Consider the following 27,866-nt stretch of genomic DNA (forward strand, 5'->3'; position numbering starts at 1 on the left):
AGTAGATTTGGTTTTATTGCAAACGCTATGCTGTCGAACATACAGAAACAAAGTAATACTAAGGAATTATACTTTGTGTTCCTTTAGCACACTTAGGTTCTGTGTAGACTTAATTTCAGAGCGGAGGAGCGAGGCCGGGCCCCGCCCCCACCGCGCAGCCAATCAGCGGAGCGCGCGGGAAGGCCGCACAGCCGCGGGCCGAGCGAGTCGATGAGTCGGCGCAGGCGCGTGGTGCGAGCGCTGGGCGTCTGAAGGAGGCGGCTCTCCGTCTTCCGCGTCCCGGCTGGCAGCGGTCGCTCTGGAAGAGCAGGAGGGATCCTCAGACGTGAGTGGGCACGCTCTGGTGTGTCGGGGTGGCCCGCGTGGGAGGCTGCAGCGCGGGAGGCGTCGGGGCGGTGTCGGGGCCTGGGCCTGTGGCGCGCCCCAGTTCTGTCTTAGGCGGGCTACATAGCGCCCGCCAGTCAATCCCCGGCCTCATCTTCCGTTTCCCTGGGAATGCTGAGCGGCCCGGCTTGTTCTGCGCACCCTTGCTCGTGTTATCTGAAAACTAGGGATAATCTGCAACAAATGCTGACGCCCAAAATTTATTTATATTGGATTTGTTGTAGCTAATGGTGTGGAACGCCAACTCTAATTTTAAGTATATAAAGTTAGGAGATGTCGTAAGCCGCGTGTTATGATTGGGTACAAAAACAAGTCCGGTTTTCTCCATGACACTGATTATAAAAGTGCGATCCCCAGTGTCGTCTGGCCACACATTAGAAAAAAAAAATTTTCAGCCTGGCCGTGGTGGCGCTCGCCTTTGATCCTAGCAGGAGGCAGAGGCAGGTGGATCTCTTAGTTCGAGGCCGAGTGAGTTCCAGGACAGCCAACGCTACACAGAGAAACCCTGTCTAAAAAACCAAAAAGAAAGAAAGAAAGAGAAACTCTCAAGTTTAAGGAAAGACAGGACCATGCGTGAGCTAAATAACTCCCCATTTCTAGGTAACACCGAATTTGACTCCCATATTCCTGTTAGTCCTGCCTGGCTGGTTAGACGTCTGCATTAATTGAAAGCGGTGACTTTTGGGGCTTTCCCCATCGTGGCTGTCAATCACGCAGCACTTCTTGAGTGCTCCCCCAAAAGCGCTCCCCCAAGACAGTTCCTGTTAGCATCCCCTCTTCTTAGTTTTCTCATCTGTGGTGATACGACCCAGCAGCGTTTCCTCCTTATCCTTGAACCCTAACCTCCGAGGACTCTCCATGAGCTCAGAGCCCATGGGCAAGTTACTTTTTTCCCTAATTTGTTAAAGAAATTGAGAGAGTACTTTTCCCAAGAGTTTTTGTAAGGATTGAAGGAGTGCATGTTTCAATAACAAAGTGTTATCTATTGTTGTGTGAGAGTATGCTTTTTTATACACTGTTATTATACATATTATATTACAAGTGTAATAACAAGAGGCGATGAGAAAAATGGTAGAAACAGACTATTGCTCGCTGACAAGTTGTAGAACAACACAGGTTCTACCGATAAACTAGAGCAACATAGGATGCCTTTGTGAATTTTTTTGTTTGTTTTTTTTTGAGCTAGTCTATTTATGTAGCACAGGCTAGCCCTAGCTCAGAAACTTGTTTTTAAAACAAGCTCTCAGCAGGTCTAGATGCAGCTTTGGAGGAAGTGCGAAATCATTTCTATGTTTTTCCGCCCATGAGTTCTAGCCTTAAATTAATGACCACAGCACGCTGATGGAAAGGTCTTGAATTTCCAGCTGATTCTGTTTTCCTTTTTTTTCATACTCCTCCCCCTCTTCCTTGATTTCTCATTTCATTCTCCTGTGGTATCTGACCCTCTGGCCGTGCATCATTTTAACCAGTCTGTAGTCTTAGGGGTTTTTTTGTGTGTGTTTGTTTGCTTGTTTTGTTTTGTTTTTTCGAGACAGGGTTTCTCTAGGTAGCCTTGGCTGTCCTGGTCTGTAGTCCTTGTTAACTGGTCATTAGTGGGGGAAAGCAACATGCTTGCCAGTGGTGTCAGGCTTTGGTCACCTTCCGTTGTGTAATGCCCTCTGCTCTTTTGTTTTCTAAATCTCTATTACCTTCACCCTCAGCTCCCTTTCTTCCTGAGAACACTTGTCTTCCTTCTCACTCATTCTGTTAATGGTGTGGTGCCCATGGTGTGGTGCCCAGGAGAGGGATACAGGGCATCAGTTGAGGGTGTCAATAGATGGCTCAGCTCACTGTGTGTTTTGCTAGAATAATCAAGGATTCAAGGAAGCACAGAGAAGGGTTTAATTCAGATCAGGCTTACCTTTAATTTTACTAGCAAAACATAAGCAGTTTGCCCTTCGCTGTGATTACTGTCCTGTAGACATTCCGTGCTGGTGGACATATTCTGTTCTCAGTGTTTTAACATTACGTGGCAATTAAAATATTCGGCTTTTCTCATTAGTGCTATTTCAAGTGCTCAGTGTCCTCATGTGGCTAGTGGCTACTGAACTGGACAGGAAGCTGCTTAGGCAGGGTAGTCACTGAGTAGTTTGGAGTGCTGCCACCATTTGAATCGTTAGGTTTATTTCATTTTTCCATGTATGTGCCTGTGAACGTGTATGTGAGTGCCTGCAGAGTCTGAAGGAGAAGTTCGGGTCCCTTGAAGTTACAGGCACCTGCGAACCACCCAGTGCGGGTGCTGAGACTGGCACTCAGGGCCTCTGGGCGAGCAGCAAGCGCTCTTAGCCAGGGAGGGGCTCACTAGACCCTCGTTTTAGTCTTAATTTCATACCTTTTAAAATTATTTGTCTCAAAAATCGGGGAATGGTTGGCAAGATGGCTCAGCTTGGTAAAGGTCCTTGCTAGTAAGCTTAAGAGGACCTGAGTTTGGAATCCCAGGACCCACATGGTGGAAGGAGAAAGCCAGCTCCTGTAGGTTGTCCTTGGACCTCCACCATGTATGCTGTGGCACATATGTGTCCCCCTCCGGCCCAGAAGGGATTGTTTTGTTGTTTTTTTGTTTTGTTTTGTTTTGTTTTAATTTATTTATTTTATTTATTGTATATAAGTGCTTTATCTGCAGAAGAGGGTATCAGATTACATTATAGATGGTTGTAAGCCACCATGTGGTTGCTGGGAATTGAACTCAGGACCTCTGGAAGAGCAGGTGGCGCTCTTAACCGCTGAGCCATCTCTCCAGCCCCCAGGGATTGTTTTTTAATTGGTCGTGCAGGTCTGGTTAAACTGTCTGGGGTGGTGGTTCAGTTGATAAAGCGCTTGCTGCTCAGGCATGAAGATTCTAGAATTCATGTGAAAATCCAGGCCCAGTGCCATATGCCTGTAACTCAAGCATTGGGTCAGGGGGTTGGAGGCAAGAGGGTCCCTGGAGCTCACTGACTAGAGACTGAACGGATAACTTCCTGGATTCAGTGATGGGATACCTGATAATCACCTCTGGCTGCAACATGGGTACACACATGCATACACCACACACACATATAATACATTTTAAAAGGAATATTTGTTTTCTAGCAATTTGTATTGTACTTTAAGGCACACGCTATATAATTCATTTCATTGGCTTAAAAATTCATTTTTGTATGAGTGTGTGTGATGTGCATGTGGGCGCTTGTGCCATAATGCTCATGTGGGGTCAGAGGACAACTCTGTGGCATTTGTTCTGTCCTTCCATCTTTACCTGGGCTCTTGGAGTTGGTCTCCAGTCGCCAGGCTTGCGTGGCAAGGCCTTTCCTTGCTGAGCCATCTCACCAGCCTGACTTGTGGGCTGTATGATCAGGTGATACTCCATTCCATAAGGCGATTAAGTGTTCTCCATTACAATTTAAGGAATTCGGAGGCTGGGGAGACAGCTCAGTGAGTGAAATTGTAATTGATGGACTTTGGGGCTGTTTCTATTTTTTAGCTAGTTTGAAAAATTGTGTGCCCATTCACATACAAGTTTATATGTAGCTATATATCTTTTGGGTATAGAAGAAGGAATCAAAAAAGCCATATTAAAAATTTCTAGGCTGGGCGTGGTGGCGCACGCCTTTAATCCCAGCACTCGGGAGGCAGAGGCAGGCGGATCTCTGAGTTCGAGGCCAGCCTGGTCTACAAAGGGAGTCTAGGACAGCCAAGGATAACACAGAGAGACCCTGTCTTGAAAAACAAAAAAAAAACAAAAAACAAAAAAATTTTTTCTAATATATATATATATATATATATATATATATGCATACATACATACATACATACACACACACACACCATTTTATCATATTTTTAAAATACTGTGTCATGTATCCCAGGCTGGCCCCAAGATCAGTATGTAGCTAAGGATAACCTTTAACTTCTGATCCTCCTGCATCTGCCTCTCCAGTGTGAGGATTACAAGTGTGCACTACAGTGTCTGGGTTATGAGGTGCTGGGCATTGAACGCAGGGCTTTGTACTTGCTGGTCAAGTGCTCTTGTAACTGAACGTGTCCCAGCCATTTTAATGGGCTTTTTTGTTTTATTTTTTAATTTAATGTACCGTCTTTATGTTCTTTATTCAGAAAGTGTTAACTCTAGAAGGAAGTAGATTTTACTACAAAACAATTCGTTCTTTTTTTGAAGCCTGTTCAGGATGCTGTGCTCGCTGCTCCTTTGTGGATGTCTGTTGCTGATAACTGGTTATGCGTACGATGATGACTGGATCGACCCCACAGATATGCTTAACTATGATGCTGCTTCGGGAACAATGAGAAAATCTCAGGTATTTATTTTGTACATGACTGATAAGCCTTACCTGCCATGATGGGCACAGTCTGGTTTGTCGTTTCATACAGAGCTGTGAGAGCCATATAAATGATTAGCAGTCATGCAAAGCGCTTTTCCCTTTTCTTCTGTACTGGGCACTCAACTCCATCTGGTTATTTCTGTTTGAATTTGGATGTAGAGCCCATCAAGGAGTAAGCCTGTAAAAGGTTATTAATATTGATTTATTAGATTATTAATACACGTTAATTATTTTATTAGTATTAAGGCTGATTATTAATTCCATGACAGTTATTCCTTAACCCCCTATTATATAAACGAAAGACACAGAATCCTGTTAGATTTTTAATAAACGTTAATGCACTAGAACTGGGCAGATATTAACCCCCTAAGCTGTCTTGTCTCTCTCCCAGCCACCCACCCCGCGCCACCTGCTTTAATCATTCCTGTCTGGGCTACCTCCCACCCACAGTCCCCAGAAGTACGTGCACATGTCCCAGTTGTGCTGCTGCTGCCCCGTCAGGCCAGTCCTCAGAGCAAGGCGCTCTCAGCCGTGGTCTTTCAGTTAGCATGGTGACCTGCTCCTTTCTTCTCCCTCCTCTCTCACCCTCGCTGGCCTTCTGCCACCACAGAGCCTGCTAACCCTAGCCCCGCCTGCCTCTCTTCTGCCCAGTCCAGGCTGTAGGCAACTCTATTATCCAGTCAGGGATAATTTGGGAGGCAAGGTTCACAAATGTCATTTTGGGCAAGTGATAGTTTACTCGTAGGACAGCGAGGATCTTGGAGGGCAAGCAATTAGCATCTGAATGCATAGTCCAGTTCAACCACAGGATTAGCCAGTTTAGTTTTTGGTTTTTAGCATGTATAGCAGGTGAAGAATTTAAGAAGCAATGTCATAAAGTGATAGACAAACTTTTACTCTTTATTCACTGGAGCATAAAGAATAAGATCTCTGCTTTGATTTAGGTGAAATACGGTACATCAGAGAGAAAGGAAGTGAGCCCTGACTTGTCACATGCAGAGGAATTGTCTGACTGTTTGAACAGACTTGATTCTTTAACTCACAAGGTTTGATTTTTTTTTTCCATTCACAAATTAAATATTTCTTACGTTAAGTTACTGTGCTGGGTAGTTTTATGTCACCTTGACATAGCTGAAGTCATCTGAGAAGAGAGGACCTTAATTGAGAAAATGCCTCCATAAGATGGGCTGTAGGGCCGTCTTAGTGATTGACAAGGAGGGCCCCGCCCCTGGTGGGTGGAGCCATTGCTGGGCTGCTGGTCCTGGGCTCTGAAACAAGGCAGGCTGAGCAAGCCATGGGGAGCAAGCCAGTCAGCAGCGCCCTCCGTGGCCTCTGCATCAGCTCCTGCCTCCAGGTTCCTGCTCTGTTTGAGTTCCTGCTCTGACTAGCATCAGTGATGTGAGTCAAATAAACCCTGTCCTCCCTGAGGAGCTTTGGCCACGGTCTTTCATCACACCAGCCGGAACCCTCGCTATAACAGTTCCTTGTTTTCTTGTCTTTGCTAATTGTTATATTTGTAATGTTTCCATGTACTACACAATTATATGTTTTATCGATAAAATTTTTTACTTACATCTTGTTTTTTCAAATAGTGCCTAGTATTTTAGTAATAACATAATTTTTGTGCTATTATAAACTTGTTGGTACAACTAATAGATTTTTATCCAAATGGTTATCACCAGTCATACTGCTGAGCCATTGATGAGTAAATTAGCTTATTAAAGGTTGCACTAGTTGTTCTTCCAAATGTGAAGGGTGGTTATAGATACCTGTATTTAGTGCAGCCACTGTTCACTGTGATAACCGCTCTGTGGATCATTCAGACAGTGAGATGGTTGTACCATGGAAAGGCTCTGGAGTCGGGAGGGAGGCTGTCATGTGGTCACGGAGGAAGAGCAACAGTGCTGATGGCCTGAAGTGACACAGTGACAACGGCGAAGAGAATAGACAGATGTGCCACGTTGATGGGTGAGGCTAAGGGACAGTGAATAGACAGAGTGAATGAGTTATGTGCCCATCTTGGGAGACAGGGAGAGTTTTAAGTGAGGTCCATGTGTGTCCGGGTCAAGTTCTCTAAGCATTTGTTTGTGAGTAACTTGCCCTTTCTTTAGTCATAATTACCAGTAAATCCTATACCTTGCCCCCCCCCCCAAAAAAAGTAACAACCAGCTCTTACTTGATTCTGACGGCATTACAGGCTAGAGCTTGACCGTCTCAGTGGCCTTTGATGCTGTTGATTTTATGTATGATTACAGGTTGATGATTGTGAAAAGAAGAAAATGAAAGACTATGAAAGTCAAAGTAATCCTGTTTTTAGGAGATACCTAAATAAGATTTTAATTGAAGCTGGCAAGCTTGGACTTGTAAGTATTTGATAACTCGATATTAATCATTGTAGTAAATACTTCAATCATTTGTTTCACATAATGTAAGGAGTTGTGTCATGCATGGTCACACACACCTGTCATCCTAATTAGTACTCAGGAGGTTGAGGCAGGAGGATCTCCAGTTTCAGCCCAGCCTGTGTCCCCACCAAAAAGTGAAGTCATAGAGCCTTGTTGGGCTTTAACAGAAAACAAGGCTTCACCCTTTCCCCGAAGTTGTTCATACAAGATTCTAGGAATCACCTGGCATTAGGTGCTATGTGGTGGAAGGTGAGCAGACAGAGCACTCCGGCTCTCCTAAGACCTCTGTGGATTTGCTCAGTGACTCGGCTGCTGTGCCACTAATGGGCTGAGGAGATAAGGGAGATAACCCTGTCCGACCTTTGTCATTTCCCCATCCTCATACTCCATAGCTGTAAAATGTAAAATCACCGCTTGAAGACAAGAAAAAAATGTGTCTTTAAGAGTCTTTTTTTTTGCTGTTCATTGCGGTGGGTTCCTCCTTTGTGGAATTGTGTATTGTGCACATATATTACTTAGAATGGTGAGAGTTCCTTATATTATTTTGTATTGCTGGAAAGCCTTGCGCATGCTAGGTAATAGTGTTGCCACTAGGCAGTAACCCTAGCTCCAATTTCCCGTATGTTGTTTGTTTGTGTGTATATACATATATATTTATTATTACATTTTTTAAAAATATCATTATTTCAGTTTGGGGAAGCAAGACACGGACACAACTTATAATTGTGTATCTTACATCTTTTTTATTTTACTTTTTAAATTTTTTTATAATTTTGTTCACATTACATCCTGATTGTTATCCCGTCACTTGCGCGTATTTTCCCATTCTCACTCTCCCTCCCTCTCCCACCCTTTGTCCCCCTCCCCTAGACCTCTGACAGGTGTCATCCTGATACCCTGCACCCCCTTCCTGTGTGTGCTCACAGGGCCTCCCTGCCCAGGGGAAGTGATCAGCTTACATCGTATTTATAAAACTCACTTTTATACTTATCCTCAGACAGAGGGCTGAGAAGTGCTGTCTAAGACTCATTTGTAAGTGCACGAGGTATTTTTTCCTTATTATTTATGTCACCAGAATTGGCCTAGGAGTTGGAGGTAGACTTTTGTTTGGTCTGGTCGTGCATTCTAGCCACCGGAAGTAGGTCACAGGTTTAACTTTTTGTTTTTGAGACAAAGTCCCATGTAGCCCAGAAAAATAAGGGATTTGTTTGTCATCTTTTTGCCAGGCTCATACTAATCTCTGTCACTCCAGTTGTTGTATATGGGCAGCCTAAGCAAGCTCAGGATACTTCCTGTTAGTAGTATCAGGCAGGTTTTTTTTTACGCTAACAAACAACTTAGATAATTAACAAAGAGGAAAACACCTGGAAATGTAGCTTAGTTTGGCAATGTTTGCCTAGCTTATACAAAGCGTTGTGTTTAAGCCTAAGTGCTCAGTACATGAGGCATAGGTGTGCATGCCTCTAATCCCAGCACTCAGAATCATCCTTGGCTATTGAGGGACTGTGGGACTGGGATTAATGGAAGAAAGGTCAAGGGTCAAAGAGAGGCTCCTCCCATCCCTCGTATCTCCATCCTGGCAGCCAGATAGTCCCCACTATCAACTGCTCCACAGTCAACCCTAGTAAGAGTTTACTACCCTGACGGTTATCAGGCCTTGGTTGTTTGACCTCAAAGGGCTTATCTCCTTAGTACACACTAGCCTTAGTGTGCAGGTGACACATCTTCCACCACCCCTGTCCTGGCCAGTTGTACATGGTCACACGAACCTTGCCCCAGAGACCCTGGCCACCTCCCCAGGGTCATCAATACCTCCCTGTTCCTCAGTAAATGAACCAGTTCTCCAAAGCTGTTCACAGGTGTGTGTTCTTTGCCTGTGCACTCTCTGTGGGGAAGGAAAAAGGAACGCTAATCCCGTAACTGTTCAAGGACGTACCCCTAAGTGATCTGACTTCCTCCCGCTAAGTCCCACCTCCTAAAGCTCCAACCACATCCCTGTAGTACAACCTCGGGCACCAAGCCCTTAGCACATGGACCTTTGGGGAAATGGAACACCTAGACTGTGAAGCCTGGGTGTGCTGCACACGCCGATAATCCCTGTGCTCAGGAGGCTGAAGTAGGATCCCTGGCTTGAGGCCATATTTGGCTTCTCATGAACTTGCTCTAATAAAGAGGTAAATGTATTTTTGGTTTTTCGAGACAGGCCTTGCCAAGGCCACGCAGTGAAACCCTGTCTCGAGAAACCAAAAAAAAAAAAAATTTTTTTTAAAAATTGTTTCTTATTTGACCTACTGTAAACTTTAGGCTGTCTGAAAATCGTCAGCAAATGGAAACTGATAAATTGAATCATAAAGATACAGTAACTTCCATGTTTGTGAATTTACCTGTTCATTAAAATTTGTCCCATCAAAATCAATATTTGATGATTTAAAAAAATTACTCACTTTTAAAAATTTGTGTGTGTGTGTGCATGCACATGTACATGTATGTGTGTTCACATGGGGAGGCCAGAGATGAGTTTGGAGTGTCTTCCTCAATCCTTTCCACTGTATTCTGAGGTAAGGTCTTTTTTTTTTTTTTTTAAGACTTACTTATTTTGTATACAATGTTCTGTCTGCATGTACATCTGCAGGCCAGAAGAGGGCACCAGATCACAATGTAGATGGTTGTGAGCCACCATGTGGTTGCTGGGAATTGAACTCAGGACCTTTGGAAGAGCAGTCAGTGCTCTTAACCTCTGAGCCAACTCTCCAGCCCTGAGGTAAGGTCTTTAACTGAACTAAAGCTCACCAATTGGGCAAGACTAGCTGCCCAGCAAAAGCAAGCCCCAGGGATCCTCCTGTCTCCGTCTCTCAAGGAAAAGATTTTGGGTTTGCACCCCTCAACTGGCTCCCCCTGTTCCCCCGCCCCGAGACAGGGTCTCTCTGTGTAGCCTTTACTGTCCTGAATTCAACTTTGTAGACCAGGCTGGTCTTGAACTCACAGCGATCCACCTGCCTCTGCCTCCCCGAGTGCTGGGATTAAAGGCATGTGCTGCCACTGCGCCCGGCCCACAGCTGGCGTTTAATGTAGGTGCTGAAGAGCTAACCTTAGGCCCCATCCTTGCAGAGCAGGCGCTTTCCCAATTGAGCCCCACCCCAAGTTACACATAAACAGGTTTGAGTTGCTTGATACTGTGGGTCCCATGTAAGGCAGCACACGGCAGCACAGCTGCTGCCTTGTTTCAGGCCTACCCCTGCAGAGCATTGTTTTTATTCCTGCAGTTTAAGGCGACCTGTTAGATGCCACATTTTCCACATTTTTGGGGTAGAAGGGATTTCATTGTTTAAAGTGCTTTCATCTTTTGGAATGTCTCCCAAATGTGAAGTGCCACCTCCAGTTCCTACATGCAAGAAGCTTATAATGTGCTCTACAGAAAAAAATAACACCCAGCCATAAATTATAGGACTGTTAGCCAGGCTTGGTGGTGCATGCCTTTAATCCCAGCACTCAGGGAGGCAGAGGCAGGCGGATCACTGTGAGTTCAGCAAACCAAGTCCAGGACAGCTAAGCCTACATAGAGAAACCCTGTGGGGGAGGACCTAAATAAATTATAGGATTATTGGCAGTGCGTTCTGTGGTAGTGAGTCATTAATATTTATAACTAAGGTATCAACAGAAACATAATTATCTATTGATCAGTTGACAAGTGTTATGACAAGGGGTGCACAGGAAACTAACCTGTTTTCTTGTAGGACTGTGACACAACACTTGCGAGGCGCTTTGTAAGACACAATCCAGCTGTGCCTTTAGTGAAATGTCTGCAGCATTAAAAAAAAAAGATTTATTTATTATATACAATGTTCTGCCTGCCTTAGGCCTGCAGGCTAGAAGAGGGCACCAGATCTCGTGATAGATGGTTGTGAGCCACTCTGTGGTTGCTGGGAATTGAACTCAGAACCTCTGGAAGAGCAGACAGTGCTCTTAACCACTGAGCCATCTTTCCAGCCCGTCTGCAGCAGCATTTTAAATGCTTTTTATATGTATTTGGATTTCATGCTAGCCTTTGAGGATAAGTACATACTATTATACTTAAGAGTATTATAAACTAATACACTTTTTTGTTGTGTTGGCACCTACAGCAATTTGTACTGTGTTATATTGAGTTCCAAAGCGTTTTTATTTTTTGAGATACGGTCAGGGCTAACCTGGAAGTCCTCTGCATCCTCCTGACAGCAGGGAATGTAGGTGTGCACCATCATGTTGGGCTCAGACTGGTTGTAAACTTAACGCTTCATTGACTAATGTGATAAGACAATTCTTGTTTTGTCTTGTTTGTCTTTTGGTGACTGGCGCAGCCCGATGAGAGCAGAGCTGATGTGCGCTATGATGCTGAGATCCTCCTTAGCAGACAGACTCTGTTGGAGATACACAAGTTCCTCGGGGGAGAGGAGTGGAAGCCAGGAGCCCTGGATGATGCGCTGAGTGATATTTTAATCAACTTTAAGCATCATGATGCAGAAGCATGGAAGACCTGGCGATTTGAAGACTTCTTTGGAATAGATCCTTATGATGTGTTTATGGTAGGATGGCATGAGGGCGACAGGAAGCTTCTTTGGGAAAGTACCTCCAAAATGCTAACATTAAGAACCGGCTCCTCATTGCAGGGATGAATACACAGAGAAATTGTACAAATAATTTTGTTTGAGTCTGGTTCTTTTAAGGTTGTTTAAACATTATTTTCATTTATTTTGTGTGCATAATTGTGTGTGTGTGTGTGTGTGTGTGTGTGTGTGTGCGCGCGCGCGCACGCGTGTGCACACCGTGCGCGCATGCAGAAGTCAGAAGACAGCCTGCTGTATTTGGTCTCTCTTTCTACTCTGTGGGTCCTGGGATTGATGGCAAGCTCATTAACCTGCGAGCTGTCATCTCCCTGGCCAAGCCTAGCCTTTTTTTCTTTTTTAAACAGATCTTTGGTGGGTTTGGTGGGGAAGGCCACTTAGCAATGACTCTGATTCCTGTCTCTCCTTATAAGATACTCTTGTGTCTGCTCTGCATTGTGGTCTTGGTGGCTACGGAGCTGTGGACGTATGTTCGCTGGTACACGCAGCTGAGACGTGTTTTTATCATCAGTTTTCTCATCAGTTTGGGATGGAATTGGATGTATCTATATAAGGTATTAAATAAGATTTTCTTCTAGTTAAAAATAAAATCCTAGTAACCAGAGACCAATCTACTCTTAGAGCAGTCTAGCCTCTGGTCTGGTTGAAGACTGTGCTTGGGTTGTCAGTAGTGGAAGTAAGCTGGGAGTTGTGAGCCACACGTGATCTTACCAGTTAGTGAAGAAAAGCAGAGTTCTACTTTTTATCACCTGCTTATTATTCGTGAGCATAGAGCAAAATGGAAACATTTTAGAAAACCATAATTTGGAAAGTGAGCTTTTATTCTCTGTTAGAAATTATGGTTAAAAATAAGGTTTTCTTGACTATAAGAGTTAGGTGTATTCACTGTAGAGAAATTAGAAAACAGATACATGGACCAGATGTGTGACACACGCCTTTACTCCCAGCACTCAGGAGGCAGAAGGCAGGAGGATCTCTGTGAGTTCAAGACCAGCCTGGTCTACAAAGAGAGTTCAGGACAGTTAGAGCTATTACACAGAGAAATTGTGTCTCAAAAAAAAGGGGGGGGGGCAAGGAAAAAAAGAAAACAGATAGAGATAAAACTAACTTTTAAAACTCACTTATAATCCTATGAACAATCAGTGTTGAAATTTTATTTATTTATTTACATTTTGAGAAAGCATCTCCCTATGTAGACCAGGCTAGCCTTAAACTCAGAGCTTTGCCTGCCTCCCAGGTGCTGGGAATTAAGGTATATGTCACCATATCTAATCTGTTGATTTTTGGGGAGTATTTTTTTTCCAGATTTTCTCCGATTTTATATCTTTCAAAACTGGAATGAGACTGTAGAAATGTAAAAGGATGACTGTTCTTAACAGAACAGTATAATCACTGAGGGGAATTGTCATTTCAGTCTTCCTGACAAGGGGACGTCAGGATCTTCAGTGAGTTCCTCTGATGACATCAGTGTCCCACTTCCTTTTCCCTTTGCTCTGACTTCCGTGGCCCTGAAGCATATCACTTACATGTTAAGCACATAGGTTCCTGGTGGAGTGTTAATTGCTTCAGTGAGTTCCCCTGGGAGTGTGGTTTTATGAAAGCTATACACCTGACCCTAGAGGCAAAAAAAACTTGGGTCTGGAAGCTCTCCTCACAGATACAAGGTGTCATGTAGTACTTGCACATAAGCTATGTGCACCCTCTCAGTACTTGGAGTTGTCTGTGCTCACGTGCACCCAAGACAGTGTAAGAAGCTGTACATGTTTAATACCTTATGTTTTTTTCAGCCTGTTATTAGATACTAATCATTTATGTTAAGCCCACCAAGAGCAAAATGTTATCTTATCATCAATTATAAAAGAACTTGAATTGTGTTTATATTTTCAGTCATGACATGAACTACATATGAATTCCTCTACAAACATGGTCTTGCAGGGTGGTGGTGGTGCATGGCTTTAATCCTAGCCCTTGGGAGGCAGAGGCAGGTGGAGTTCTGAGTTCAAAGCCAGCCTGGTCTACAGAATGAGTTCCTGGACTGCCAGGGCTACACAGAAACATAGTCTCAATGCCTCTCTACCCCCAACTCCTAAAATAAGTAAATAAATACGTTTTCCTTTATCGTAATTATGTGCAAAGATGGTATGAGGCATTGTGGTTAGTTTTGTTTTCTTTTTTTTTAAAGATGTATTTATTAACTATACAGTGTTTTGCCTGCATGTACACCTGCATACCAGAAGAGGGCACCAGATCTCATTACAGATGGTTGTGAGCCAACATGTGGTTGCTGGGAATGGAACTAAGGACCTTTGGAAGAAAAGGCAGTGTTCTTAACCTCTGAGCCATCTCTCCAGCCCCTATAGTTATTATTTTTTTTGATTTATTTATTATGTATACAGAGTTCTGTTCTGTCTGCACACCAGAAGAGGACACCAGATCTCATTATAGATGGTTGTTAGCCACCATGTAGTTGCTGGGAGTTGAACTCAGGACCTTTGGAAGATCAACCAGTGCTCTTAACCTCTGAGCCATCTCTCCAGCCCCAAGTTTTTAAACCTTTTATTGCATTAAGTCTGCTTTTGTAGCTGGGTGTAGTAGGCACACCTCTAATCCCAGCACCTAGGTGATGGGAAGCAGGAAGATTAGGAGTTCAAAGTTATCTTTAGCTACCATAGTAAAGCCAACCTGGGCTATACAAGATCTTGTCTCAAAAACAAGAAAAAAGTGTGTTGTCTCTAAATTAATAACCATGAGCTGAAAAAAAAATACATATATATTTTTTTAATCCCAGCACTAGGGAGACAGAGGCAGCAGATTTCTGTGAGTTGGGTGCCAGCCTGGTCTACAGAGTGAGTTCCAGGACAGCTAAGGCTACATAGAAAAAACTTTTCTCGAGGGAAAAAACCAAAACAACAACAACAACAACAAAAACCAATTCTTTTTTTTTTTTTTTTTTGTTTTAAGGCCTGACAGTAGTGGTGGTACATGTCTTTAAACCCCGCATTCGTGATGCAGAGTATCTTTGAGTTTAAGGACAACTTGGTCTACATTGCAAGTCTCAGGACAGCCAGTGAGACCCTGTCAAAAAACTTAAAAAAAAGAGGGCTGGAGAGATGGCTCAGCAGTTAAGAGCACCATCTGCTCTTCCAGAGGTCCTGAGTTCAATTCCCAGCAACCACATGGTGACTCATGACCATCTGTAATGAGATCTGGTGCCCTCTTGTGGTTACAGGCATACATGGAGGCAGAATGCTGTATATGCTATAAATAAATAAATCTTAAAAAAAAAAAAAGGCCAGGCATGGTATGGTGGCACATGCTTTTAATCCCAGCACTCATGAGGCAGAGACAGGTGGATCTCTGTGACTTCAAGGTCAGCCTGGTCTACAAAGAGAGTTCCAGTACAGTCAGTGCTGTTACACAGAGAAACCCTGTCTCGGGAGAAAAAAAATTAAAGTCTTGTTTGGATAAATGATACAGAAAACATTGAAATCTGAGTTCCGTTGGATTTGCATTCCCAGCCGTCACTGTCAGTGTTCTTTCGTGCTCATCAGGTAGCTTTCGCTCAGCATCAGGCTGACGTTGCCAAGATGGAGCCATTACACAACGTGTGTGCTGAGAACATGGACTGGACCGGAAGTCTCTGGGGTGAGGTGTTTGTTTATTTGTCACAATTTTAAATAGAATTTCTGAGAATGAGAAAAACAAAGCATAAAACAAAACAAAAAGAACTAACAGAAAACTGACCAGTAGCGACAAAAGCTTCCCACAGCGGAGCCTTTGATACCAGAGCACGTGCAGGTAGGCCATAGGGCTGGGGAGGGCACGTGCAGGCAGGCGGTAGGGCTGGGGAGAGCACGTGCAGGTAGGCGGTAGGGCTGGGGAGGGCACGTGCAGGGCGCAGGCAGTAGGGCTGGGGAGGGCACGTGCAGGCAGGCGGTAGGGCTGGGGAGAGCACGTGCAGGTAGGCGGTAGGGCTGGGGAGGGCACGTGCAGGGCGCAGGCAGTAGGGCTGGGGAGGGCACGTGCAGGCAGGCGGTAGGGCTGGGGAGGGCACGTGCAGGCAGGCGGTAGGGCTGGGGAGGGCACGTGCAGGCAGGCAGTAGGGCTGGGGAGGGCACGTGCAGGGCGCAGGCAGTAGGGCTGGGGAGGGCACGTGCAGGTAGGCAGTAGGGCTGGGGAGGGCACGTGCAGGGCGCAGGCAGTAGGGCTGGGGAGGGCACGTGCAGGGCGCAGGCAGTAGGGCTGGGGAGGGCACGTGCAGGTAGGTGGTAGGGCTGGGGAGGGCACGTGCAGGTAGGTGGTAGGGCTGGGGAGGGCACGTGCAGGCAGGCGGTAGGGCTGGGGAGGGCACGTGCAGGTAGGCGGTAGGGCTGGGGAGGGCACGTGCAGGCAGTAGGGCTGGGGAGGGCAAGTGCAGGGCGCAGGCGGTAGGGCTGGGGAGGGCACGTGCAGGCAGGCGGTAGGGCTGGGGAGGGCACGTGCAGGCAGGCGGTAGGGCTGGGGAGGGCACGTGCAGGCAGGCGGTAGGGCTGGGGAGGGCACGTGCAGGCAGGCGGTAGGGCTGGGGAGGGCACGTGCAGGGCGCAGGCAGTAGGGCTGGGGAGGGCACGTGCAGGGCGCAGGCAGTAGGGCTGGGGAGGGCACGTGCAGGCAGGCGGTAGGGCTGGGGAGGGCACGTGCAGGGCGCAGGCAGTAGGGCTGGGGAGGGCACGTGCAGGCAGGCGGTAGGGCTGGGGAGGGCACGTGCAGGTAGGCGGTAGGGCTGGGGAGGGCACGTGCAGGTAGGCGGTAGGGCTGGGGAGGGCACGTGCAGGCAGGCAGTAGGGCTGGGGAGGGCACGTGCAGGTAGGCAGTAGGGCTGGGGAGGGCACGTGCAGGTAGGCAGTAGGGCTGGGGAGGGCACGTGCAGGTAGGCAGTAGGGCTGGGGAGGGCACGTGCAGGTAGGCAGTAGGGCTGGGGAGGGCACGTGCAGGTAGGCAGTAGGGCTGGGGAGGGCACGTGCAGGTAGGCAGTAGGGCTGGGGAGGGCACGTGCAGGTAGGCGGTAGGGCTGGGGAGGGCACGTGCAGGTAGGCGGTAGGGCTGGGGAGGGCACGTGCAGGCAGGCAGTAGGGCTGGGGAGGGCACGTGCAGGTAGGCGGTAGGGCTGGGGAGGGCACGTGCAGGGCGCAGGCAGTAGGGCTGGGGAGGGCACGTGCAGGCAGGCGGTAGGGCTGGGGAGGGCACGTGCAGGTAGGCGGTAGGGCTGGGGAGGGCACGTGCAGGTAGGCGGTAGGGCTGGGGAGGGCACGTGCAGGTAGGCGGTAGGGCTGGGGAGGGCACGTGCAGGTAGGCGGTAGGGCTGGGGAGGGCACGTGCAGGGCGCAGGCAGTAGGGCTGGGGAGGGCACGTGCAGGGCGCAGGCAGTAGGGCTGGGGAGGGCACGTGCAGGCAGGCAGTAGGGCTGGGGAGGGCACGTGCAGGTAGGCGGTAGGGCTGGGGAGGGCACGTGCAGGTAGGCGGTAGGGCTGGGGAGGGCACGTGCAGGCAGGCAGTAGGGCTGGGGAGGGCACGTGCAGGTAGGCAGTAGGGCTGGGGAGGGCACGTGCAGGTAGGCAGTAGGGCTGGGGAGGGCACGTGCAGGTAGGCAGTAGGGCTGGGGAGGGCACGTGCAGGTAGGCAGTAGGGCTGGGGAGGGCACGTGCAGGTAGGCAGTAGGGCTGGGGAGGGCACGTGCAGGTAGGCAGTAGGGCTGGGGAGGGCACGTGCAGGTAGGCAGTAGGGCTGGGGAGGGCACGTGCAGGTAGGCGGTAGGGCTGGGGAGGGCACGTGCAGGTAGGCGGTAGGGCTGGGGAGGGCACGTGCAGGTAGGCGGTAGGGCTGGGGAGGGCACGTGCAGGGCGCAGGCAGTAGGGCTGGGGAGGGCACGTGCAGGCAGGCGGTAGGGCTGGGGAGGGCACGTGCAGGTAGGCGGTAGGGCTGGGGAGGGCACGTGCAGGCAGGCAGTAGGGCTGGGGAGGGCACGTGCAGGTAGGCGGTAGGGCTGGGGAGGGCACGTGCAGGTAGGCGGTAGGGCTGGGGAGGGCACGTGCAGGCAGGCGGTAGGGCTGGGGAGGGCACGTGCAGGTAGGCGGTAGGGCTGGGGAGGGCACGTGCAGGGCGCAGGCAGTAGGGCTGGGGAGGGCACGTGCAGGCAGGCGGTAGGGCTGGGGAGGGCACGTGCAGGTAGGCGGTAGGGCTGGGGAGGGCACGTGCAGGTAGGCGGTAGGGCTGGGGAGGGCACGTGCAGGTAGGCGGTAGGGCTGGGGAGGGCACGTGCAGGGCGCAGGCGGTAGGGCTGGGGAGGGCACGTGCAGGTAGGCGGTAGGGCTGGGGAGGGCACGTGCAGGGCGCAGGCAGTAGGGCTGGGGAGGGCACGTGCAGGCAGGCAGTAGGGCTGGGGAGGGCACGTGCAGGTAGGTGGTAGGGCTGGGGAGGGCACGTGCAGGTAGGCGGTAGGGCTGGGGAGGGCACGTGCAGGTAGGCGGTAGGGCTGGGGAGGGCACGTGCAGGCAGTAGGGCTGGGGAGGGCACGTGCAGGGCTCAGGCGGTAGGGCTGGGGAGGGCACGTGCAGGTAGGCGGTAGGGCTGGGGAGGGCACGTGCAGGGCGCAGGCGGTAGGGCTGGGGAGGGCACGTGCAGGTAGGCGGTAGGGCTGGGGAGGGCACGTGCAGGCAGGCGGTAGGGCTGGGGAGGGCACGTGCAGGTAGGCGGTAGGGCTGGGGAGGGCACGTGCAGGGCGCAGGCAGTAGGGCTGGGGAGGGCACGTGCAGGTAGGCGGTAGGGCTGGGGAGGGCACGTGCAGGTAGGCGGTAGGGCTGGGGAGGGCACGTGCAGGGCGCAGGCAGTAGGGCTGGGGAGGGCACGTGCAGGCAGGCGGTAGGGCTGGGGAGGGCACGTGCAGGTAGGCGGTAGGGCTGGGGAGGGCACGTGCAGGTAGGCGGTAGGGCTGGGGAGGGCACGTGCAGGTAGGCGGTAGGGCTGGGGAGGGCACGTGCAGGGCGCAGGCAGTAGGGCTGGGGAGGGCACGTGCAGGGCGCAGGCAGTAGGGCTGGGGAGGGCACGTGCAGGCAGGCAGTAGGGCTGGGGAGGGCACGTGCAGGTAGGCGGTAGGGCTGGGGAGGGCACGTGCAGGTAGGCGGTAGGGCTGGGGAGGGCACGTGCAGGCAGGCAGTAGGGCTGGGGAGGGCACGTGCAGGTAGGCAGTAGGGCTGGGGAGGGCACGTGCAGGTAGGCAGTAGGGCTGGGGAGGGCACGTGCAGGTAGGCAGTAGGGCTGGGGAGGGCACGTGCAGGTAGGCAGTAGGGCTGGGGAGGGCACGTGCAGGTAGGCAGTAGGGCTGGGGAGGGCACGTGCAGGTAGGCAGTAGGGCTGGGGAGGGCACGTGCAGGTAGGCGGTAGGGCTGGGGAGGGCACGTGCAGGTAGGCGGTAGGGCTGGGGAGGGCACGTGCAGGTAGGCGGTAGGGCTGGGGAGGGCACGTGCAGGTAGGCGGTAGGGCTGGGGAGGGCACGTGCAGGGCGCAGGCAGTAGGGCTGGGGAGGGCACGTGCAGGCAGGCGGTAGGGCTGGGGAGGGCACGTGCAGGTAGGCGGTAGGGCTGGGGAGGGCACGTGCAGGCAGGCAGTAGGGCTGGGGAGGGCACGTGCAGGTAGGCGGTAGGGCTGGGGAGGGCACGTGCAGGTAGGCGGTAGGGCTGGGGAGGGCACGTGCAGGCAGGCGGTAGGGCTGGGGAGGGCACGTGCAGGTAGGCGGTAGGGCTGGGGAGGGCACGTGCAGGGCGCAGGCAGTAGGGCTGGGGAGGGCACGTGCAGGCAGGCGGTAGGGCTGGGGAGGGCACGTGCAGGTAGGCGGTAGGGCTGGGGAGGGCACGTGCAGGTAGGCGGTAGGGCTGGGGAGGGCACGTGCAGGTAGGCGGTAGGGCTGGGGAGGGCACGTGCAGGTAGGCGGTAGGGCTGGGGAGGGCACGTGCAGGTAGGCGGTAGGGCTGGGGAGGGCACGTGCAGGTAGGCAGTAGGGCTGGGGAGGGCACGTGCAGGTAGGCAGTAGGGCTGGGGAGGGCACGTGCAGGTAGGCAGTAGGGCTGGGGAGGGCACGTGCAGGCAGGCGGTAGGGCTGGGGAGGGCACGTGCAGGCAGGCAGTAGGGCTGGGGAGGGCACGTGCAGGCAGGCAGTAGGGCTGGGGAGGGCACGTGCAGGTAGGCGGTAGGGCTGGGGAGGGCACGTGCAGGCAGGCGGTAGGGCTGGGGAGGGCACGTGCAGGTAGGCGGTAGGGCTGGGGAGGGCACGTGCAGGTAGATGGTAGGGCTGGGGAGGGGACCAGAGCCTGGGACAGGAGGAGGCCTCCGGGAGGGGATGACAGTAATCCAGTTACTCCAGGGCCCACAGCCTTAGCAAGACCCTGTCTCAAAAAGGAACGGGGTGTAACTCACGGTTAGAGCCGCTCCACCCTCCCCCACAAAGAAACAAACAAAACAAACATTTATAAGTTTGAAAAGTTAAAAAGTAGTGACTTTCTCAACTCACCTAAAGTCTCAGGAAAGACAGCAGCTGTGTATATGTGGCTTGGATTTTTCATCTCCTGCATTAGACTGAAGGACCATAGCATTTTCTAGCAGAAATTTACTAAAAGAGAGTCAATGTATATATAAAATAATAGCTATTTTAGCTTTAATATCCTTAGTTTGACATAAATTATTATTTTGTAGCTTTCCTACACCTTTTTAAAAAAAACTAAATGAAAAGTTTGTTTTTTATCTTTCCAGATTTTGTAAAAATTCTCACTAATATTGACAGCTGTAACTGTTGAAATCTAGAACGGAACGATTTAATGTTCAAAGGCATTTTATAAACAGAAATCTGTAATGACTGACTCAGAATAGGGTCTATGAATCTACAAGTAGGTTCCAGAATGAACTTCAATTTTTTTTTTTCATTTAGATTTCTTTTAAAAATGTGTTTAGCTGCGTTTCTTGCATGTATGTTTATGCACCACATGTGTGCCTGGTGCCCAAGGAGGTCAGATAAAGGCATCAGACTCCCTGCAGCTGGAGTTAGTGATGGTTGTAAGCCATGTGGTACTGGGAGCAAAGCCGGGCATTGTGCAAAAGCGACAGGTGCTCTTAGCCACTGAGCCAGCTCCAGCATCCCCGACTCTGCTTTTAAATTGTGGGGTTAAACCAGTTCCTCTTGGGTTCTTGGCTTCAGGAGACAACATGGCTCCTCTACTGCAGGCTAGTTCCCAGACCTGCAGAAGGCTGCTCTAGAAAAATGAAGGGAATATTCTGCTTTGAAAATGTTGTCAGAGGTGGCTTTTTAAAGTGAGTTTTACTGAGAAAGAGATTAATAGGTATTTCCCCAGTTACATTTTATACAACTTCAACAGTGTGCTGTCAGCCAGGGTATCAACTGACCTACTAGGCTTAGTCACACTTCCCACTTCTACTCATGTTTATTTGCGTGTATAAAAAACTAATTATTTACCTCTTGGAAATCTATAAAGTAAACTTTTTTTTTTTTTTTGGTTTCCATAAGACTTGTCAAATCTGAATGGATTTTGAAAATATGATTTTGAACTTGAGATAAATAACATTATAGAGAGTCTATTTAAAATATAAAGCAACTCAAAATTTATTATTGGGTGGGCAAGGATGGTCAAAACCAAAGTAATTTTACTTGTGAAAGAAACACAACAATGTTTGTATCATTCTGTCTGTCTCTCTGTATAGAATGGTTTAGAAGTTCGTGGACCTATAAGGATGACCCATGCGAAAAGTACTATGCGCTCTTATTAGTCAACCCTATTTGGTTGGTTCCACCAACAAAGGTATAGAATATATTTTTGTAATAATTACAGTGTATCACAAATTCTTTGCCTTTATAAAGGATAGGGCTATTAATAAACTTTTGTCCTAGGGGGGGAAAAAGCCAGGTGTGGTGGTGCACACCTTTAATCCCAGCACTCGGGAGGCAAAGGCAGGCAGATTGCTGTGAGTTCGAGGCCAGCCTGGTCTACAAATGCGAGTCTAGGACAACCAAGACTACACAGAGAGACCCTGTCTCGAAAAACTAAAAAACAAAACACTTCCATTAAACCTGGGTCTTAAAATGTAGGTGGGTGTGGTGGCTTACTATAATCCAAGTACCTGGGAGGCAGAGGTGGGAGGATACAGTTCAAGGCCTGGCAGGGTTATAATTTGTGCTGTATGAAGAAGCTAAGTTGCTCTGATGTTTGGTTTTAGGCTCTGGCAGTTACACTCACTAACTTTGTAACGGAACCATTAAAGCACATTGGAAAAGGAACTGGTGAATTCATTGAGGCTCTCATGAAGGAGATTCCAGTGTTCCTGCAGCTTCCGGTGCTTGTAATTATAGCATTGGCTGTCATGGTTAGTACACTGGCCCTGCTGATAACTAACAAGATTGTGAGTTATAAAAGAGGCAATTCTGAAAACCTTAGACTTCTTTGGTGTAAACCAAATTGAAATAATAACACTGTGCCTGGAGGTATAAGCTCTTTTTAAGTTTAACTTGAAAACACCGGAGATTGGTTGATTGCTTCCTCTGTGAAGAAATGAGGCTTTGCTCCAGTCTGAGCTTTACAGCGTAGAACAAAGCAGGAAGGCTGTAGGAGGAGCGGGCGTGTGTACTGAAGAGCAGTTAGGGGCCCATGAGTAGTTAACTTATTAAAAATACTGCTCTTAGTTCCCCCACAGTCAGTTCAGTTCAGCATCTTGTTGTTTGTAGCCATGACCTCCCCAAAGCACTTGTCCTTTGAATCAAAACTGAAGACTCCCCAGCAATGTGGCTCATGGTGCTGTGTACAATGACTGAACTGTCCCCTTTGGGCTTTGTCTCGATGCATGATCGATCGATTATGGGATTCAGTGGTTAATAATTTTCATCATTTGCCCTGTATGAGTATAAACAGAAACATGAGCAAAGACTAGGCTTTACATTTAAATCTAGAACTTTCTAATGTAAATGTTTAGGTCTCAGAATACTTGTTACATATTCAAAATGTGGTGAGCTGATTGAAATGTTTTTTTAATATTAAATATATTTTATGGCTACTTTGGCCTCTACTAGTCTAAAGAAAAAATTTTTAATTTAAAAAATGAAATTAACATTTTTATTTTTTTATTTTTCTATTTAGCACCCTTTTAAAAATTTTTTTTCAATTAATTTATTCTTGTTACATCTCAATGGTTATCCCATCCCTTGTATCCTCCCATTCTTCCCTCCCTCCCATTTTCCCCTTATTCCCCTCCCCTATGACTGTTCCTGAGGGGGATTACCTCCCCCTGTATATGCTCATAGGGTATCAAATCTCTTCTTGGTAACCTGCTGTCCTTCCTCTGAGTGCCACCAGGTCTCCCCCTACAGGGGACATGGTCAAATATGAGGCACCAGAGTACGTGTGAAAGTCATACCCCACTCTCCACTCAACTGTGGAGAATGTCCTGTCCATTGGCTAGATCTGGGTAGGGGAAATTAACATTTTTATATCCATAAATGCTGTTAGACATTTTTATTAAATCCTGAATAAAATAGCTCCTACTTCATTATTTGTCAGTCACTAAGTCCTTAGAATGTTTTTCTTTACAGAGCTTCTGCTATGGTGCTGGGAAGTCAGTTCCTGCACTGCGACACATAGGTGGCCCTGAAAGAGACCCTCCTCGAGCGCTTGGACCAGACGACCGAAGGCGGCAGAAGGAACTCGACTATAGATTCCGGGGTGGAGCAGGTGATGCAGATTTCTCTTATAGGGGCCAAGCTGGCTCCATTGAGCAAGGCCCATATGAGAGAACGCACGCGTATAGAAGAGATGGTTTGAGACAGAAAGACATTGACATGAGATTTCACACTGGCAACAAGAGCCCTGAAGTACTTCGGGCAGTTGATTTACCTGACGCAGAGGCACAAGAGCATCCAGAAGGTGTATCCAGAGTAAGTCAGCAATGGTTTCATTTTGCTGCCTGTTGGCTCTAGGCCCAAGTGCGTCTTACAGAGCTCTGATTGTTTTTATTCTTTGCCCTCTGTCAGTTAGGTCACCAGTGATCTGACTAGTCATCCTCTTTCCTCATTTTTGTCACCAGTCCAGCTTCCTCAGAAAATGGGATTTACTTTTCACGTTAAATACCATTCAGCTGTATTGGGCGTTTCATATATTGGCTTCACAGGAAGCCAACAAGTGAGCCTGACTGAAATTTCTGCTTTTGACAAGATCAGAGAGTAGTCCTCACCAAGGGCCTGAGAGGGCTGCGGCTATAAAGCTCTGTAACTCTCTGACGGTCCAGCCTGGATGGAAGACGGGGTTGGGCAGGGATCAGAAGCCCTGCTTTCTCTTCCTGTTATCAGGGTCCCTATAGATTCCACAGCATAGAAGAAAGTGATAGCAGTTGGCTGCCCCTGGCTTTTTACCTGCAAGGTGATGAGTTCTTTATTACCGGTTTTTGTTTATTAGCAGTCCTGGGGACTGGACCGGGGTTTCACACATGAACTACATTTTGTAGCACCACTGTTGTTTTTTAAAGGGACATTTCCAATTCTGCCTTAGAAAGGAGTTGTCATTTGCAATATTTGAATTGCAGCTAGAAACCTTTTGAGAAAGCTGTAAGTACAAGAGACTGTTAAAATGACAGAAATTGAGCTATGGGTGCTTTTATGGATGTTAATGTATCTAGATAACCCAAGACTGTTTGTTCTAGCTCAGATAGCTGCTGACCACCTGTTACTCATTCCAGTGGAATTTCCCAAACCATCTACCACAGGGGCCCTGGGGACTCCCTGCTTTGCCGTGTGCCGCGTCCACCCCCTTACTGGTCATCTCCTGCTTTCACTGTGTGCTCTTTCTACCTTGGTGACAGGACATCTGTTTTTGTTGCTCACTGTATACACACACACACACACACACACACACACACACACACACACACACACACACGCCTTTACTCACATCTTAAACTGCAGTCTGACAATCTATCTAGCACCTACGTCATTTTTTCACGTAGCCTGTACTTGAAATGTTATCCTTGTGTTGGCTGTCTGATTCATCCCCACACCTAAGTGTAGGTTCCTGTGGGTGCGGGTTTTGTGTTTTGCTTGGTCTGTATTCCCAGGACCTAGAACTTAAAGCAAGCTCAGTAAGTATTTGTAAAATGAGTATTCTCACCGGGCAGGAAGAGACACACGTTATTGGTAGCCAATCCTCTTGACCTCTCCTAAGCAGAGTCAGTAGACCGTCTACAATACCTCGTGTCTCCATCCCTCCATGTTCAGTGTGGTGAGGCTTAGTGCTTTAATTACGATGTAGGTCTAGAACCAGAATTTTAAACTGTTTGAAGCATACTATAATAGATTTGGATAAGAATTGGCAATGAAACTTTACATCTTACTAAAAAGTATATTTCTATATTTTAAAGCATAAATCATCCATTGTGACTACAAATCTCAAAGAGCTTGGTGAGCTCCCGGGAGAAAGCACCCCGACAGAACACAGCCAGCCTGCCAAAGCTGCCTCTGGCCAAGCACCTGCCACTGCAGAAGGCTCGCCCGCAGTGGAGAAGGCCCCGCTGAAGACAGACGAGGAGTGCAGCACACAGGGAGGCAGCATACACAGCACAGGAGCTGCAGCCGCTGCATGCGGGACTGATCCTATCGGCAGCCCCTGTGGCTAAGGCACGAGGCGCAGACCTGACGTCACCTTTGAAGTCTGTGAAGTACTGACTCCTCATTCTTCCCTACAAACGCGTTCAAATTTACTACAAAGCTGCCAGCTTTATAGACCATCAGACTCTCCTAGCTGTTAAAGTGTAGCTCATAATTTTAGAACAAGGTTTTGTAAACTTTACATTTTTAAGTTAATGCTATGGCAGCTACGCTATAATTAAGGTAACTGAATGACAGTGATGAAGTAATTTTGTTAACAGGCATTTAGAGGAAGCAGCTAACCTAGGTTGCTAACAGCATACCTGGGGGGCTCTGCTGTAGATTTAGTGCTTCCACTGCCAAGGGCGTTTAATGCAGCTGGTGTCTGCTGCGGCCCCAGAGTACACATCGCTGGGCAGGTCCAGCTACGTCTCTGAGCAGGCCACCTGCAGAACAAAGTGACTTTCTGGTTACCAGACCTGATGCCTTGTCTTACATTTTATATTGGCCTGTTTCTACCAATATTTCAGTGTCACACTTCATCAGGGACTAGGAGCATGGCTTTATTGTCCACCACAAGTTGCCAGATGGATAAAGTTCCAGTTTTCATCTTTTTAGAACCTAGTGTTATTTGATGCTGTTGTATTTATATGGCAAGCTACGTTTCTTGGCTATATGTAATTCTGGTTTTCAGAGAGCTGTAGATAGAGAACAAGATGTACTAACTGTGGATAGATTATCAATCAACATTTTTTAAGTCAACATTTTGTTTGTGATTTTAAAGTGCATTCTCCATTGGATGCCTTTAAAAAGAGCAATTTTTATATTTTGTACAAGTCCCCAGTTTTTCTGTGCACTCAGGTGTCTTTTGTTGTAGCCATATCCATATTGCACATTTTCTTCAGCTGCTTTCCAAACATGATACTACTCAAGAATTAAGTCTTGAAATTGAGTTTTGATTTCTTGACACAAATGTATGATGTGTCCTTTTTTTTCTACTTGGGTATCAGAAAAACTAATTTTATAAGTCAATTTTTGTTGTTGTTTTGTTTTGTTTTTTTGAGACAGGGTTTCTCTGTGTAGCCTTTGCTGTCCTGGACTCACTTTGTAGACCAGGCTGGCCTCGAACTCACAGAGATCCGCCTGCCTCTGCCTCCTGAGTGCTGGGATTAAAGGTGTGAGCCACCATGCCCGGCTTTCAACATTATTTTTAAAATCATCATTGTAAATGTCTTTGTTACCTTTCTGATGAAATACTAATCTCAAAAAGGCAAAATAAGGCAGTTTTATAGCAGACACGTAATGCATGGGTGAAAGGAAGCATGCAGTTTATTTAGACTCTGAACATCTGTGCATAAAAGCAGCTGTCTCTGTGGACAGACCCATCACCCTAATTGGTAAATGCACTTCCAAGGTGGGAACTGTCCTTTGAGCTCTGGTATAATTCTGAAGAGATATAAGTGCCTCCTCTAACAGATGTACCTGAGAGGAAAGGTAGTATTGGAACTCGTGATTGCTTTTAATCCAAAAACATTTACAGGGAAGCTGGGTGTGTGGCATACACCTTTAATCCCAGTACTGGGGGTAGGGGTGGGTAGGGGGGTCAGGGGTAGGCAGGGGCAGGGAGATCTCGGTTAGTTCAAGGCCAGTCAAGGCTACACATGGGAATACTGTCTCAAAAAACCCAAAACAAACAAAACATTTATAGGGCTGGAGAGATGGCTTAGTGGTTGGGAGCACTTGGCTGCTCCTTGAGAAGACCTGGGTTCAATTCCCAGCCATCTTCATGGCAGCTCACAACTGTCTGTGACTCCAGTTCCAGGGCTATCCGACACCCTCACACCAATGCATATAAAATTAAATATAAAGAATTATAACTCATTTTTGCAATTTTTTTTTCCATTACAGATACTCATTTGGGGATGGAATCTACTTTGACAGCTAGCAAAGCAACATGCTGTCTTGAGTGATTGCAGCAGTTCAGGGAAGACGTGGTAAAAACAAGGTGAATCTATCATGGCCAGTTTATTGCAGAAAAGAGAGAGGGCTCGTTTCAAGTGACTAGCAAGTATTTGTCATTGAGGTTAAAGCATATTGTAACTGGCTTTTAAGAAAATAAGGACAGGGCAGGTAGCTGTTAAAAGCACTTTTTAAAATGGAATAAATGTTAAATGCTTACAGGGTGTTAACCACTGTAAACACAAAATAAACACTTATTTTTACATTATTTTGATCTGATGTGCAGTTTTTGCTTTCTTGATGAGTTTTCTTGTATAAAAAGTGTCTGTGCCACAAGCAGGCCAGAAGATGATGATCTTGTGTGCGCTGTGGATGAAGGTAAGGCCTAATGACGGCTGGGGGTCTGTAAGCCTAGCATGTTTAATTTCTGTGAATTTTCATGTGCTTTCTGCTTTTGTAGTTTGCATTTTTGGCCAAACAAACCACAGGATTC

At 47.8% G+C, this 27,866-nt stretch overlaps 1 protein-coding gene across 5 annotated transcripts; it reads left to right on the plus strand.

The window, feature by feature from the left end:
* Nucleotides 1-200: 200 nt before the first annotated feature.
* Nucleotides 201-27,641, plus strand: CLCC1 (chloride channel CLIC like 1). Of its 5 annotated transcripts, none has more exons than XM_084757249.1 (12): nucleotides 201-325; nucleotides 4,580-4,718; nucleotides 5,687-5,788; nucleotides 6,998-7,105; nucleotides 11,485-11,709; nucleotides 12,162-12,302; nucleotides 15,300-15,393; nucleotides 21,493-21,590; nucleotides 22,006-22,152; nucleotides 23,372-23,713; nucleotides 25,189-25,485; nucleotides 27,323-27,641. In XM_084757249.1, exons 2-11 carry the CDS (start codon nucleotides 4,590-4,592, stop codon nucleotides 25,441-25,443), a joined length of 1,641 nt encoding a protein of 546 aa, XP_084613375.1. In that variant the 5' UTR covers nucleotides 201-325; nucleotides 4,580-4,589; the 3' UTR covers nucleotides 25,444-25,485; nucleotides 27,323-27,641. The 5 variants fall into 5 exon arrangements, with proteins under 5 accessions (XP_084613375.1, XP_084613374.1, XP_084613377.1 ...); XM_084757248.1 differs by having other exon boundaries at nucleotides 25,189-25,476; XM_084757251.1 differs by lacking the exon at nucleotides 27,323-27,641 and having other exon boundaries at nucleotides 226-325; nucleotides 4,589-4,718; nucleotides 25,189-25,718.
* Nucleotides 27,642-27,866: the final 225 nt, after the last annotated feature.

This window comes from Acomys minous, assembly GCF_964271855.1.
Source record: "Acomys minous genome assembly, chromosome: 14".
Lineage (NCBI taxonomy): Eukaryota > Metazoa > Chordata > Mammalia > Rodentia > Muridae > Acomys > Acomys minous.

What these genes read in the sequence shown, in the direction of transcription:
- CLCC1 (XM_084757249.1), top strand. Translation starts at nt 4,590, where the DNA reads ATGCTGTGCTCGCTGCTCCTTTGTGGATGTCTGTTGCTGATAACTGGT. An exon ending in TTGATTCTTTAACTCACAAG is followed by an intron (nt 5,789 to 6,997) that starts GTTTGATTTTTT and finishes GTATGATTACAG; the next exon opens with GTTGATGATTGTGAAAAGAA. An exon ending in ATCCAGAAGGTGTATCCAGA is followed by an intron (nt 23,714 to 25,188) that starts GTAAGTCAGCAA and finishes TATATTTTAAAG; the next exon opens with CATAAATCATCCATTGTGAC.